The 14,841-nt window shown below is 38.1% G+C and overlaps 1 protein-coding gene across 6 annotated transcripts in view; it reads left to right on the forward strand.

Annotated features, from left to right (window-relative positions):
* ZFAND3 (zinc finger AN1-type containing 3) overlaps window positions 1–14,841 on the forward strand; it is a 335,420-nt gene that overhangs the window by 277,691 nt on the left and 42,888 nt on the right. For all 6 annotated transcript variants that reach the window (XR_014312227.1, XR_014312228.1, XM_082732291.1 and 3 more), the window contains one exon: window positions 3,726–3,791. Coding sequence is in view for 4 of the 6 variants with exons in the window: in XM_082732291.1 (XP_082588417.1) it covers window positions 3,726–3,791 (66 nt within the window). In the remaining 2 variants the exon portion in view is untranslated. The remainder of the gene's footprint in view (window positions 1–3,725; window positions 3,792–14,841) is intronic.

Consider the following 14,841-nt stretch of genomic DNA (forward strand, 5'->3'; position numbering starts at 1 on the left):
CTTTTCTTGGGCGAACTTTAAATTTGGATCTTTCCCTAGGCTAATGGTATATGGTATGATACCCTTTCATGGTGCTGGGCAGCAGCAGGGAGAACAGCTTCCAGTTAGCTTCACCTTCACAAGGGTAAACAGCCGTACACTTAGAACCATTCTGTACCCACACAACCATTCTGTTTTTCACTTTCAGTACATTATTCAACAAATAACATGAGGTATTCAAGACTTTGGGCTATGTGTTAAATGATTTTGCCCAACTGTAGGTTAATGGAGGTGTTCTGAGCACACTTAAGATAAGCTATGCTAACTATAATATTTAGTAGGTTAGGTGTATTAAATGCATTTCCACCTTAAAATTAATCAACTTATGATGGCTTTATTGGGACATAACCCCATTGTAAGTTGAGGAAGATCTATAATTGTGTAGAAGTAGATATAATCTCCTGTGATAACTATTTTTATTTGGGAGTATAGGAATTTTGTATGACAGCACAATTAGTGTAGAATATATGTGCAGTGCTCATATGCATCCATTCTGGATTTTAAAGAGTTTCATAGGTTATAGTCTTCCAGACCAAACTTAATTCCAAGCTTTCTGTTTATAATACTGTCTAGTTATCAAAGCTAGGATATATTATCACTGCTAGTTACTCATGCTGTCAATTTGTTTTGCCTCAACTGTGGTTCCATTTGTACTTTTCTATAATGTAGTGAATACATTGGATTGGGTTGTTAGTTTAACAAGCTCTCTGGAGAACACTTTCATGATGATGCATATTGAGATGTGCAGGGTAGCCTTAAAGTTACTTGCATATTTGCCAAAGCCTACAGAAATTCATTCATTAGGAATTTTAAAAACCATCCACTCTGTAGCCACAGATTGAGGTAAAGATTACATTTGTAAATATGGTAGTGTTAATTCATGAGTCCCAGCTAAATTTCTTTAGGGGCTTTGATTTGACCAATTCCTCCCTTCTCTCATAATTTTACTGGATGAATTATTTTATGTCCTTTTAAAAATGTATTCTGATAGTTATGGAATCTTGTGCTCCTTGCAGCTCATGATGTTGTAGGTACTCTGTGATCTTGGCCAGATATTGAGCTTGGAGTTAAAGAAAATGTTATCAGAAATTAGAACTGATTGGGTTGTTAATATTTACATTGTGTTCAGATGTTTTTAAAATCAGTTCTTTGCCCACGCCCACCTGTTGCATCAAAATTTCCAGAGTCTGGGTCTGGAAATCTCTCTTTTGAAAATGCCCCTTTGACCTTTCTAGATTCTGGCGATGTTCTAATATTTTTATCTGATGGTTGTTACACAAATACATATACGTTAAAACCCTTCAGTGTGTCTATTTAAGATTTGTGCACTTCATTGTAGTATTTCATGCTTTCTGTAATACCTCTTGAACTTTTTTTTTCTTTCTTTCTTTCTTTCTTTTTTTTTTTTTTTAAATCAAGTAAACCACTCCCAATGCAGGGATTGAACTCATGAATCCAAGATCAAGAGTTACATGCTCTACGGACTGAGCCAGCCAGGCACCCCTTGTAATACCTCAATTAAAAGAAAAAGATTTTTTTTTTAAAAGACGCATTACTCTCCTGATTTCATTAAGCAGCTTGTAGTGGTTACTTAATAAACACTATTAATTGTCCACTGTTCACATAGTCGTAACCCAAGAATAGATGACAAGGTGGGTCTTGGCTCCTGGGAACATAAAATCTGGTGATAAAGTGTCACATAATATAAAGCTTTATACTTTAGGAAGTCTTTTTGTACAGATTGTCTCATCAACACTGTGGCTTATAGGCAATTTACTATCCCTGCTTTTTTGTTAAACTTATCCCGGATTACTCAGCAAGTAGGAGGTAGTTGCATGACTTTAAATTAAGAGTAGGAGGTAGTTGCATGACTTTAAATTAAGTCTTTATAACAGCCTGTAATTCCTTAGAAACAAGAATGCTTCAGTTAACAACAACAAAAACCCAAATCACAAACCTCATATGGAGGAAAAAGCCAACGTGTTTTTATGTATCTGTAGAAGTCATTATCCAGAGAGTTCTTAATAGATATGGAATTTGTGTCAAATTTTCCTACAGTTCATTGTCACTTCATGTTGCCTATTTTTAATGTCACAATTCCAATGGACTCTGGAATTTCAGTATGTTAAGCTTTCTCTAGTGACTGTGATGTTTGTGGAAAAATTTTTCAACTGAAACACCTTGCTCTCTATGGCCTTCCTAACTTTCCGTTTATTCTTGCCTCAAGAAAATTCTTGCCTCATTTTCAATTTTTTGAGAAGTATTTCTAGGAGATGCTGTCCAACATTGAATATTGTTCTTCCTGATTACATTTAGCATTTATTGTTTGTTCCATATTCTTTGGCACTTAGTCATTTCACATTTAACTCTTTATTACTGTCATGTATTGTTCTTTATTTATGTACACAAATCTTGCCTTCCTAAAAGGATTAGAAGCTCCCTGAGCATGAGACTATCCCATATGGTGGCACACAGTAGGATTTTCTAAGTACTCTTTGACAGTAACAATACACTCAACTTGGTTTTCCTTCCTTTTCCTTTTTCCCCTTGGTGTCTTAAACCCACTAAAGTTAGCTGCTGTTACATCCTTGGTGTAGGATAAAGTGGACTAATGAACTTCATCGGTGGAATCTCTGGGTCTCAAAACCCAAAACTCTAAGAATAAGGCTCAGAGCTCTTTCTTCTTTTTTTTTCTAATGGGTAACTTCTGTGATCAGAAGTCGTCATAGTTGGCATACAATTATGCCAAGAAATCATGTTTCCCTTTGCCAGTCATCATCACCTGAGGAACCTTTTCAAAATACTGTAACATTTGCTTGTGTGTTTTATTCCTTTATGATCATCATCACTGGCCCTCTTAGGGCATGTCGAGAAACACTGGTATTCATGTTTATACAGCAACTTCCTATTTTAGAAGGTAGGGCATGGTCTCCAATATGGGACGGTTGGAGTATATATCAGTATCAACTTAAGAATTTGTTGGTGGTCCTGATTCTGGAGAGTGAAATTACTGCTTTTCAAGCCCTCACTCAGTAACTGACTGTGTCTCTTGTATACTCTTGACTTATGCTTATCTACCAGATACCTGGGCTCACAAAGATTCCATAAAAGGCCTCTCTTCCTATCATATTCTTACAATTAAGCTAGATAGTCTTCCTTGTTCAGTAATTTTCTTTATATATTAAAATGATCCCTTAGTTTTTTATAAAACAGTGTTTTGTTCCTTAGGGAGTTTCCCCTCTTTAAGTAAGGCTAGTTTTGCAATTAATTCAAAGGTGGGATGACCACTGAGATCAACTTTAGAGGGAGTGCTCCTGCTTTTGCTCTGTGGAAAAACTCATCTCCCCAAACTTACTGGTAGTTTCCTCTCATGTGGATTGGAATTCTAATTAAAATTTTATCCTCAACTCTTGAACATTATGAAACTCCATTGTTTTTTATGAAAAGCATGTTATGATATAGAAAGAATATGGACCTATGGTCTAAATAGCTGAACTGAAATAGGGTCCTTAGAATTAACCTTCCACTACCACCCCACCAGCCACTTCCTTCTTTCCTGTTGCTCCTCTTCATGCATATTTTCAGGTTGATCCCTGCTTTGTTTTCAGTTCCTCTTTATCCAAGATAGCAACTTTGGGCATGTAGAAAATATGTCCTGACTGACGTGCCTGCCTTTCTGTTTCTAGGTGGGCCATGCACAGACACAGCTCATGTCTCGTTAATCACACCAACCAAAAGATCCTGTGGTACAGGTACGTATATCATTCTTATCTGGATTCATTCTTATCTGGATTCCTCATAGAAATTAGCTACTGGTTTTAACATGGTGTCTTTCCAGGATACTCTCTAATTTCTTCCATCAGTTGTCAAGTGGTGTATTATGTGCTAAGTATTGGGAGTAAGGTGGAGTGAACAGGGGTCAGAGTTGTGCTCTTTGAGGTCAAGTTGAGTTAATGCTGGCAGCTAGAACCAAGAAGATGGACATTAAAATTTATCTACTTAATGTTTGAAGAGTATTGTTAAGACATGAAACAGTAAAATACAGATAATTGCCTAGTTTCTGGCCTGTGTCTAATTTGTCTAAGTCTTGGACCTACTACAAAAACATTATTTAAATAGTGGAGCTGCAGGGTGAAAGAAATTTTGTAGTACAGATAATGTTTTAACTTGACAATTATAGTATCCTAATAGTTTTAGAAAATTATTTTCTCCCATTCATCTTAAAGCTGAGGGGTATGCTGAAATCATTCTTTTTAGGTGCATAGAATCCCAAACACACATCTGTGCTTCTGTGACATTTTTATTAAACATGAAGTCATGAATATTGTAGCTTTCTAAAGAACAGGCATAATGCCCATTGCTCCCTTAGTCTGTAGCTTAGTTTATTTTAAACATTATTTGCCTTTTCTAGTAATGCTGCCTTAAATTTAAAATATCTTAAAAATTTTTAAATATCTTAAAAATTTTATTTGGGAGAGTCAAACTAACTATATTGTTTTTTTTTCAGAGGTCACAGAATCTTTTCCATAACTTAAAAAGTCCTTTTAACTCCCCAGCAGAAATAACACAAACTATTTCTGTGTACAAAGTTAAACTAAGCCTCAGTCCCTTTAAATGCTCCTAGTTTTGATGTTAAACCTGAAACAGGGCTTGTCCTTGCATGGTTTCAGAGTAACGTCTAGGCATTGAACTCTAAGGAATTTAATTTTACTCTTCTCTACCAATTTTGAGATGGGGCGGGGAGTATGTGAGATTGTACTAGCATGCTCTCATCCTTCCTGTGACCAGTACCTGAGCTCTCCTGGGTAGTTCTGCTTGAGATAGAAGAAAGCTGTGCCCTTGGGTAAGGCCATCCTGACTGATCAGTGGGAAGTTAAGAGAGCCAGCTTCCTATACCCACTCTAGCCAGAAGCTTGAAAACACTCAGAGCCCTTTGATTTCGGGCCCAACACTTAACATGCACCAGTATTCTTAGTCTTTCTTCATTCCTTTCTTCCAGTCTTGGTTCCCAGAGTAGAGTCTACCATTGGCACTACTAACATGTTGAGGTAGTCAAGGAATGGGCTTCAAGTACATTGGGTCATCAGAGAGATTTAGAAAGGAGACTCATGTGCTCAGCGTAGACACTGATATTAGTAGGAACCCTTCCTGAATATCATGTGCTTTTTTCTTTCATTTTCTAGGCAGATTTCTTTCCTCTCTCTGCTCCCATACAATTTCGTTTATCTAAAAATAATCACAGTATTTACTGCATGCTTACTAAATTACCAGGCACCATTCAATATGTTTTATATACATGTTCCCTTAATCTTCAGAACGGTTCTGCAAGATAATTATTTCTCTTTTGTAGATGACAAAAATGGGCACTCAGAAAGTTAAGTTTTTCTGGGGTGGTAATATTGCAAGTAAGCAGTAGAGTCAGGACTTGAACACAAATCTTTTATTCTTTTATTAAGTTTCTAAATTTAATTTCTAATATAGGTAACATACAGTGTTACATTTGTTTCAGGTGTATACAGTATAGCAATTCAGCATTTCTCTGCATTACTCAGTGCTCATCCTGCTAAGTATTATCTTAATCCTCATCACCTATTTCACCCATACCACCACCCACCTTTCCTCTGGTCACCATCACTTTGTTGGACACAGATCTCTCAGATGCTAAAGCCTGTGTTGTTTCCCACCACATAATGTTACTGCTTATCACATTTTACTGTAATCACATATACTCCCAGCCAGTCAGTGGAAAAACATATCATTGGTGAAATATGGAGAAAGAGAAACAGGATTTTGAAACACTGCATATTGTGAAGTGGTTTAAAAATGTTGAGTTCTAGAAACAGATCTGATGTCAGATCCTAGCCTAGCCACTTAACAAAATGTGATTTGGGGTAAGTAAGTTAACATCTAAAAATGTGTTCTTCATCTGAAAAATGGGATGAAAACTCTTTCTCATAGGTTTGATTTGAGAAATAATAGACATAAAGCTCACATAATCTTCAATAATGGGGCCTGCTACCATACTAATCACTAAAGATTCTGTGTGGTGTTGATGGTGTTGGTATCACATTAATATGTATCTTAGGCAGAAAGAAGAGTAGAATAGAAGTTATTTTTAACAGAATGGATTGCCGTTATCTAGTTTCATTAACTGATACTGTTGATCACATTTTTTGTTGCATGTCAGTACTATATCAGGAACTGAGGGTAGAATGCACATGATGAGGGAGGCATTGAGTTCTCAATCACACATTCCCAGGCCTCCTTTTAGGTGAATATAATACCTCTTAACTAAAAAGAGATTGAGACTTTCTGGCTTGGAAGGAGATTAATGCACTGTGCAGGTCACTCCCAAAAAGCCTGAAGGAAAGTAGAGATTTCCTAGTGTGGTACTTCTTTTCGAAAGCCTGCCTGTGTCCCCTCAGGCTTCTTAAACTAACCAAATGGCTTCTGCCTTACACAGAAGGGTCCTGACTTCAGAAGACAGAGCTTCATCACTTTCAGAGATAAATTAAGTGATTTGCTTTGAGAATCACAGGTTGACTGTCTTTGTTTCCATCTTTCTGTCCTGGAATGAGAAGGTTGCCCATTGTAGGGATTCTAGGCATTATTTTGGTGGGGGGGGGGGGTGGAAATCACCACCAGTTACTTATTGTTGTGTTGCTGCAGTATCTTGTATTCTTTTCTTTAGGTCTAGTCTTCAAGAGTAGGGCGCAGTGCTTCTAACACATGCCCTGTGGTGCTTCTGCCATAGTGGGTACCGCAACTAAAGAATATCTTCGGTTCTCCTAAAGAGCTCTCGGACGTGGGCTTCAGGTGTAGGTGATCAGTAAATAATTACCATACAACCACATGTTATTTCTTATGAGCTGTAGAGTGAGACCCTCTGTATTAGACTATACCAACTCTTCCCAGCCAATCTGTCCATACAAGTTTGGACCTAAAGCAGCTCCTAGCATAATAATGACATTATAGGGGCGCCTGGGTGATGGTGCAGTTGGTTAAGTGTCTGATTCTTGATTTTGGCTCAGGTTATGATCTCAGGGTCATGAGATCAAGTCCCATGTTGGGCTCCATGCTGGATGTGAAGCCTGCTTAAGATTGTCTCTCTCCCTTTCCCACTCCTCTACTCCCCCTATGACTTCCATCTCTAAAGCTAATAATAATAATAATGATGATGATGATGTTATATTAGAAAAAGGATACTCAGGCTAGAATCAAGTGGTTGTGTGTTTTTTTTTTTTTTTTAAGATTTTTATTTATTTATTTGACAGAGATCACAAGTAGGCAGAGATTCAGGCAGACAGAGAGAGAGAGAGAGAGAGGATGAGGAAGCAGGCTCCCTGCTGAGCAGAGAGCCCAGTGTGGGGCTGGATCCCAGGATCCTAGGATCTTGACCCGAGCTGAAGGCAGAGGCTTTAACCCACTGAACCACCCAGGTGCCCCTCAAGTGGTTCTTTAAATGAGTGATCTCTGAAGAAGGGCATATAATAATAGTCTCTGAGGTATGGGGAGAAAATAATAAAAGCTCTTCATCTCAGCCTTTTAAAATTTCTGTTTTCCAAACTTATTTCATAATTATATATTAGTCTATGCACATAGTTTAAAACCAGCAAGTTCACAGAGAAATATATATAATATTAAAGGAATGTAGTCAAGTATTTTAGAAATGCATGTACACTCAGAAAATTGACCTCAAATAGGTCATTTCTTTGTACTTTAGTACAAAGTACTTAGTACTTTGACAATTAGATATTAAGATTAGCATTAGACACATTATTACATGGTCTTTATACATTAAGGCCTGAATGGTTGATTATGTCTCTTTATTTTTCAAGTGACTACTTTTTGATTAGAGGGTATTGTAATTTAGAAAGGTGGACAGAGCTTTAGAGTGGTTGGTCTATAACCATCAAAATTAGAGTGGGAACTCTTTTTAAGAAACTGCTTTGTGAGAACTGTGCGTCTAATAAGCAGATTGCAGAAAGGAGCAGTAATGGCAAATGAAAGATCAGTTTGTATTTGTGAGCTAGGTGAGAAAGGCTTTTCTTTAGATTCTGGCTTTTAGCACATAGCACTATTAACATTTAAACTCTTTGTAATCTTTAGGTGGGGGGCGGGGGAGAACGCACTGTAATCTTTGTGGTATTTAAGCAGAGAAAAATGAAGTGAAGCTGTGTGTGGCTTTGTTGAGCTTCAGGGTATCTACAGTGAGCAAAGAGTTGAGAAGTGCTGCCAAGTCTCAGGTTGCTTTTGGTTAGAATGTGAGAGTTAAAGCATTTCATACCTTCAGATTACTAGAGAGAGGTTATGTTTCTTCCAAAAGCTCAGAATGTTTTGCACATGTTCCCTTGTTAATTCTCACAACATTCCTGCCAAGAATGAGTATATTGTGAAAGAAAGAGTTCACTTTCCTTGGTGACAGACTGCCAGAAGATTCCCTTTTGTCCTTCATCTTTTTTATCAAGTTACTCCTTAAGCCAGAATGTAGTCCAAGCTATGGTCATCTCCATCAGATAACTGTATTTTGAAGATAATTTGGATGTTTAGATGAATATATGAGGTCATATTTTTGTGTTTAAAGTGCCTTGTGGGACAGGAAGGAAGTTTGTTCCATTTTCATAGGATTTCTTGTTTAAAGACCTAACTTTTTCTTCATAAGACTTTTTTTTTTAACAGAGAGTTACAGCAAAAGAAATAAGTTGTTTTGTGTTTCATTTGTTGGAGCTTGATGTTGATGAACCTTAAATTGTAAGCTGTAATTGACAGAACCATGTCTTGTCTGAAATGTTCTTGGAGAAAAATGTGTTTCCACTAGGACCCTTGAACAGTGACTAACTCACGGACCCTACTTCTTCAAAGAGGGGCTTTAAACAATTCTTTGCTCTAGGCCCTACCTTGAATATATGAAGACTTTTTAGCATATCAAAAAAGGAAATTGTGCCTTTCCTAGTTCATCACTCTTATGTGCCTTTATTTTGTTGTTTTCATTTTAATAGTCCCTTAAAAAAAAGATTATACTTATTTATTTGAGAGAGAACACAAGCAGGGGAAGCAGCAGAGGAAGAGGGAGAAGCAGATTCATGGCTCCATCCCAAAACCCTAGGGATCATGACCTGAGCCGGTCAACTGCTGAACCAGCTGAACCACCCAGGCACCCCTGTAGTCAGTCCCTTTATTTCAGAAGTTAAAATAAGGAAAAAGACATAAGCAAGTTTACAGACTTGATGATACTGTCAATAGCCTTTTGGTTTACCATATCTATATCTACTTTTACTCTTTTTCCAGCAAGTATGTTGCATAAATAATATTTTCTCTGATACGATTGAAAAATTAGGGGTTTAAATGCTGTGTGTATGTTAAAAATAGTGATTATAATTAGTAGACTATCAAGTAAAATAACCATTTGTGGGGCCATAAGGGAGCTGTAGTGCCTGAGATGAAAGCAGATGGGACTAGAAACTGTCCCGTTAAACATCAAGGCAGGTTTTTCCAGAAAGTATCATCAGTTCCACTCTGTTATAAGAAGGATGTTAATTCCTTTTAACTGTATATCCCTTGCTTTTAAATTTTTTCTTTTTTCTTTATTTTTTTTTCCCCATTTCTATTCCTTTTCCTTTTCTTTCAAAAGCTCATATTAATCCTTTGGAGTTACCTGTTTTTCTTTTAGTATGATGAACAGTGACATGAACTAGATACATTTGTATTGCTCATTGTCGCCCCCACCCCCACCCCGCCAGCATTTTCTTGACTCTCTTCTTTCAGACAAGCTGCTTATGTTATTGGCTGTTCTTACAAAGACAAGGGAAGAAACCCCCTTTCAGCTGGAGTTAGGAGAAGATTGATGTACTGTACACTTTCCACATCCATGTTCAGAAGCCAGTTAAAAGGAAATGTTTCATGGTTGCTTATATTACCAGGAAGTTTATATAAGATCTTTTAAATTGATTCAGAAGCAAAAGGGTGGTAGTGTTAAATCAGAGGTGGCCCTGTACATCTGAGAAATACTTAGAGTTGTGTGTTTTATCTCCTGGTAGAGTCAATCAATATTCATGGAAACTTCTCAACCGGCTGTATGGGTCAATATTGCGTACTGTTACGTGACCCTTCTGTAAGGGATGCTTTGGTGCTTTAAAGAGACGAGACTTTGGGTATGAGTTCAAGTGTAATTCAGTTCTCTGTTTCATTCTTTCTCCTTGGTCCTTCAGGTATAGCTTTTCCCTCAGGTCTGCAGTATCAGCATTTAAGACAGAAAATTAGAAATTTGACCTACTTATGTAATACGCAAGTTCCCATCAGGAGACTATTAGGGAAGATATAAACCTTTCATTTTTTATTAGCATTTAATGTAACCATTGAAGAAAGATCAAAATAGTAAATCTATCATGGTGAAGAAAAAAGGATTAAAAAAATGTTTTACCTCGTGCACTCATCTTGGGTCCTAAAAGAATTCATTGGATTCCTGGAGCAGGGGACAAAAAGGATAACAAATATTTGGCAAGATTGCAAACATTTCTGTAATCTAAAATGTCTGCCTTCCTGTGTTTTACTGTAGAAAACAAGCCACAGGTTACCATGGTATGCCTTTAATGGCTGTTTTTGGCAAGTAGGTGGGCAATTGGAGAAAGGAAATAATCTGCTAAATGCTTCTTCTTGTGTTGGCTTTTATTTTCTGTAAAGATGTTCACCTGCCTGACTTGTTGGTTATATTAAAGAAAAGAATGAGGTAATGAGGCACTGTATAAATAGATGCTTTGATATGATTTGATACCCAATATATAGATAATAGATGATTTTCAAAATCACCTCACATGATGTGTAGATTTCAGAAAGGATTGGGGAGAGCTTACCTGTAAATGAGAGTTTGGTCCCATTGCCACCAATTGATGTGGTTACATTATAGGACAGCTAGATATGTAATGTGTATGTTTGCTGGACTTGAAGCCAGAGGCTTGTTTTAGAGGATTTGTTTGAGTCTTGTTCATAAGAAGCAGTATCTTCTCTGAAAAAAGGCTGATCTAAGTGACGATCAAGCCAGGGTGCCAGTCTTGTCAGGAGGCATTTTTGCTCTCAATGGATAAAAATACTCTCCATTATTAAAAGGAAAAGGAAGTGTGATGAGGCCCGCTGCTGTTTTGGATGTGCATACATGAGGAGGCTAGGCTTGGTGCTGAGCCACTCGTGGTGCACATGCTTTGTGCAGACTCAGTTGGCTTACATCCTTGAATGCAGTTACAGCTGGTGTGTGTGTTGGGGGGCAGGTTGTGGGTTTGTTTCTTTTTGCATTTGTGGTCATTTATTTTATTTTATCACAGCTTGCACTCTTACCAAGGAGAAAAACCTTGAACTTACATTAGCTGTTCTATTGCTCCACTGGGGCAAAATGCCTGAGCCAACACTATTTGAAAAGGATATCGAGGGAATTTAATTACCCCTCTCCGTCTTTGGAACTTCTGGATTTGGGGGTGTTTCAGGTGCTGCTCCATAGCACATAGGTAGGTGCCTGTTAGAAACATAGCTTTCCTGAAGCAGTCTTACCAGAAGGACTGTGATAGAGCAGCCACAGAGCTGCATTATAAATCAGCCGAGCCTTGCAATGATACTGCCCATTAAGGAGACTTTTTTTCGCCCTACTCAGTTCCTGGCTGTACTAATAGAACAGCGCATCAAGCAAGGCTGTAAATAAAAGTTATTACCTAATAGGTGGGTACCGAAGTGGAACGGACAGAGCTGAGGCATGGAGGCCTTATTACTGCTCATCAGCAATTATAAACAGGATAAAGTGTCTGGGACTTGCGCTGATGCAGCGAGGCTAATAGAGGCTGGGAATGACACTAGCCGTGATAGGATGATGTATGCTGATGGGTTTTTACTGCCTCATAGTGCTGCTTGCTTCCAAGACAAGTCATGTTATCCGTTTTCCTGCTTGCTCATCTATCTGAAGAGACAGTCTCCTATTGTCTGTTCTGCCACCAGGTGGGCTGGCATTTATTCCTCATACCTGTGTCTGCTTCTGAGGCACTCCCCGTGTGCAGTCTTAAATATTTCATAATCATGGCCGATTAAAGCTGGAATCTTATTGTATTGCCTGCTGTCATGGATATAGATCACACTTTCAGAAGTGGTTGCTTATGTGTAATATAGGACCAGCTGAGAAACTAGTTAGTCAGCCAGGCCAGTACTTTATTAAAAGACCACTGTGACCGTAGGAACATGCTAAAGAACTGATAAGCATGTGTCTTGCCCCTGGCAGCTTATGGCATAAAAAGTCCAGAAACATAAATATAACTAATTCTATAATATCCTATAATATTACTAAAAGCTGTAGAGAGCAAGAAACATAGCTAATGTTTATTTTTTTAAAGTGAAGACAGGGAGGAGAAATCATGCTAATTATTTTTTTAAAAGATTTTACTATTTATTTGACAGAGATCAAAAGTAGGCAGAGAGGCAGGCAGAGAGAGGGGGAAGCAGGCTCCCCGCTGAGCAGAGAGCCCAATGTGGGGCTCGATCCCAGGACCCTGAGATCATGACCTGAGCTGAAGGCAGAGGTTTAACCCACTGAACCACCCAGGTGCCCCAACTCTGTAAAATGTCTTGGGTATGTTTTTCCTTTTGCATGTAGAGTAGTGATTTGACTTACCAATTCCTGCTTATCCCCTTTTTTTTTTTTTCCCAGAGAGAGAGTTTTCTCTGTAGTGGCCAGTGGAATGGAGGAAGAGATATAAATTGGAGAAAAATGTTTTAAAATAATAGTAGGATTTAATAGTTGATTAAAGCTGGCTGAAGAAAGAATGCAAAGTTGGAAAACTGGGCAACTGAGGGAAGAAAGATATGGCTGATGGCAAGGAAAGAGTAGGAAGAAAAACTGAAACTTTTCAGTTTCTGATGAGCTAAATTTTAGGTTTATTATAGATAGTCCTATAGAAAATTATAAATATCGGTCTAGTTTGGAATCATTAATCTAGAAGCAGTGATTAAGGGCCTGAAAGTGGATAAGGGAATGAACACAGAAGAACAAGGAGTTGCTAAGGACTGTAATTGGGATTGTGGGCGAGAGAAAAAGAATCCAGTGAGTTAAGAACCTTAAAGAAAGGAGAAGGCTGCATACAGGGTCTGAAAGAGGTAAGAGAATACGAGCCAGGAGGTATGAGGACTGAGGAAATTGTTGCCTATGGCTATCAGAATATCATCAGGAAACCCTGGAAGAAGTTAGTATGCTATGGTGTGAAACCAAAGCCTATGAGGTCATTAAAGAGGGACTTAACAACCAGGAAACAAGGGCAAGAGACAGAAGTCATTCAGGTAAGGATTTAGGGGAGACATTAAAAACCAGTAAGTAGGGGCGCCTGGGTGGCTCAGTGGTTTGGGCTGCTGCCTTTGGCTCGGGTCATGATCTCAGGGTCCTGGGATCGAGCCCCGCATCGGGCTCCCTGCTCCGCAGGAAGCCTGCTTCCCTCTCTCTCTCTCTCTCTCTCTCTGCCTGCCTCTCTGCCTACTTGTGATCTCCGTCTTTCAAATAAATAAATAAAATTAAAAAAAAACAAAACAAAACCAGTAATTAGTGGTGTTTAGAAGAGAAATGGAGTTAGGCATTTCTTGACATGGAGTTGTTTAAGATACCCAGGAGGGAGACAAAGGATAAGAGACTCTTAATTTCCGGAAACAAACTGAGGGTTGCTGGAGGGGGTGGGGGTGAGGTAGCAGGGATAGGGTAGCTGGGTGATTGGACACTTGGGGAGGGTATGTGCTATGGTGAGTGCTGTGAATTGTATAGGACTGATGATTCACAGATTTGTACCCCTGAAGCAAATAATATATGTTAATTTTTTAAAAATAGGGAAATATTTTGCCCTTGTTAAAATACAAAGGAAAGGATGACCCAGCTTTTGCACCACTGGGTATTTACCCAAAAAGAATGCAAGAACACTAATTCAGAGGGATACATGCATCCCTGTTTATTGCAGCATTATTTACAGTAGGCAAATTATGGAACCCAACCAGTGTGTCTGTCCATTGATTGATGAATGGATAAAGAATGTGGTGTGTGTGTGTATACCTACACATATATAAAGAAATATTATTCAGCTATAAAAAAGAGTGAAATCTTGCCATTTGCAATGACATGGGTGGAGCTAGAATGTATAATGCTAAACATCAGTCTGAGAGAATCACATACCATATGATTTCACTTGTACGTTGAGTTTAAGAAACAAAATGACCAAGCAAAGAGGAAAAAATGAGAGAAAGAGAGAGACAAAAGACAAATCAAGAAACAGACTCGACTCTAGAGAACAAACTGAAGGTTACCAGAAGGGAGGTTGCCATGATTGGGATTAAGGAGTGTATTTGTTGTGGTGAACCCAGGGTGGTGTATGGAATCGTTAAATCACTACTATATCATACACCTGAAACTAATATTACAGTGTGTGTTAACTCACTAGAATTAAATAAAAACTTTAAAAAAATATACGAATGAAAGGTACATGGAAGGAGAAAGAAATAAAAACTATTACCAGAGAAATAGAAGAGATACACAAGCAAGATTACTTAGAGGCAGAAACCCAGGGGTATTAGTTGTCTCCAAGAGTATAAGGAAAGAGATACAGATACAGATAAAGCGATTTTATTTCTTAATGTATAGATAGCTTGGGGTATTCTCTCCATCCCATGGATTTCCTAAAAACCACAACTTTCTATTTGAAGCTACTCTTTCCTTTTGTATTTCACTGGTGACTAAATCATAAATTATAGTCCTGACTTAATTTCAGATAACTTGTAGTTTGAGAGGACTAAACATTT

The sequence above is a fragment of the Mustela nivalis genome (assembly GCF_964662115.1).
Source record: "Mustela nivalis genome assembly, chromosome: 5".
Classification (NCBI taxonomy): domain Eukaryota; kingdom Metazoa; phylum Chordata; class Mammalia; order Carnivora; family Mustelidae; genus Mustela; species Mustela nivalis.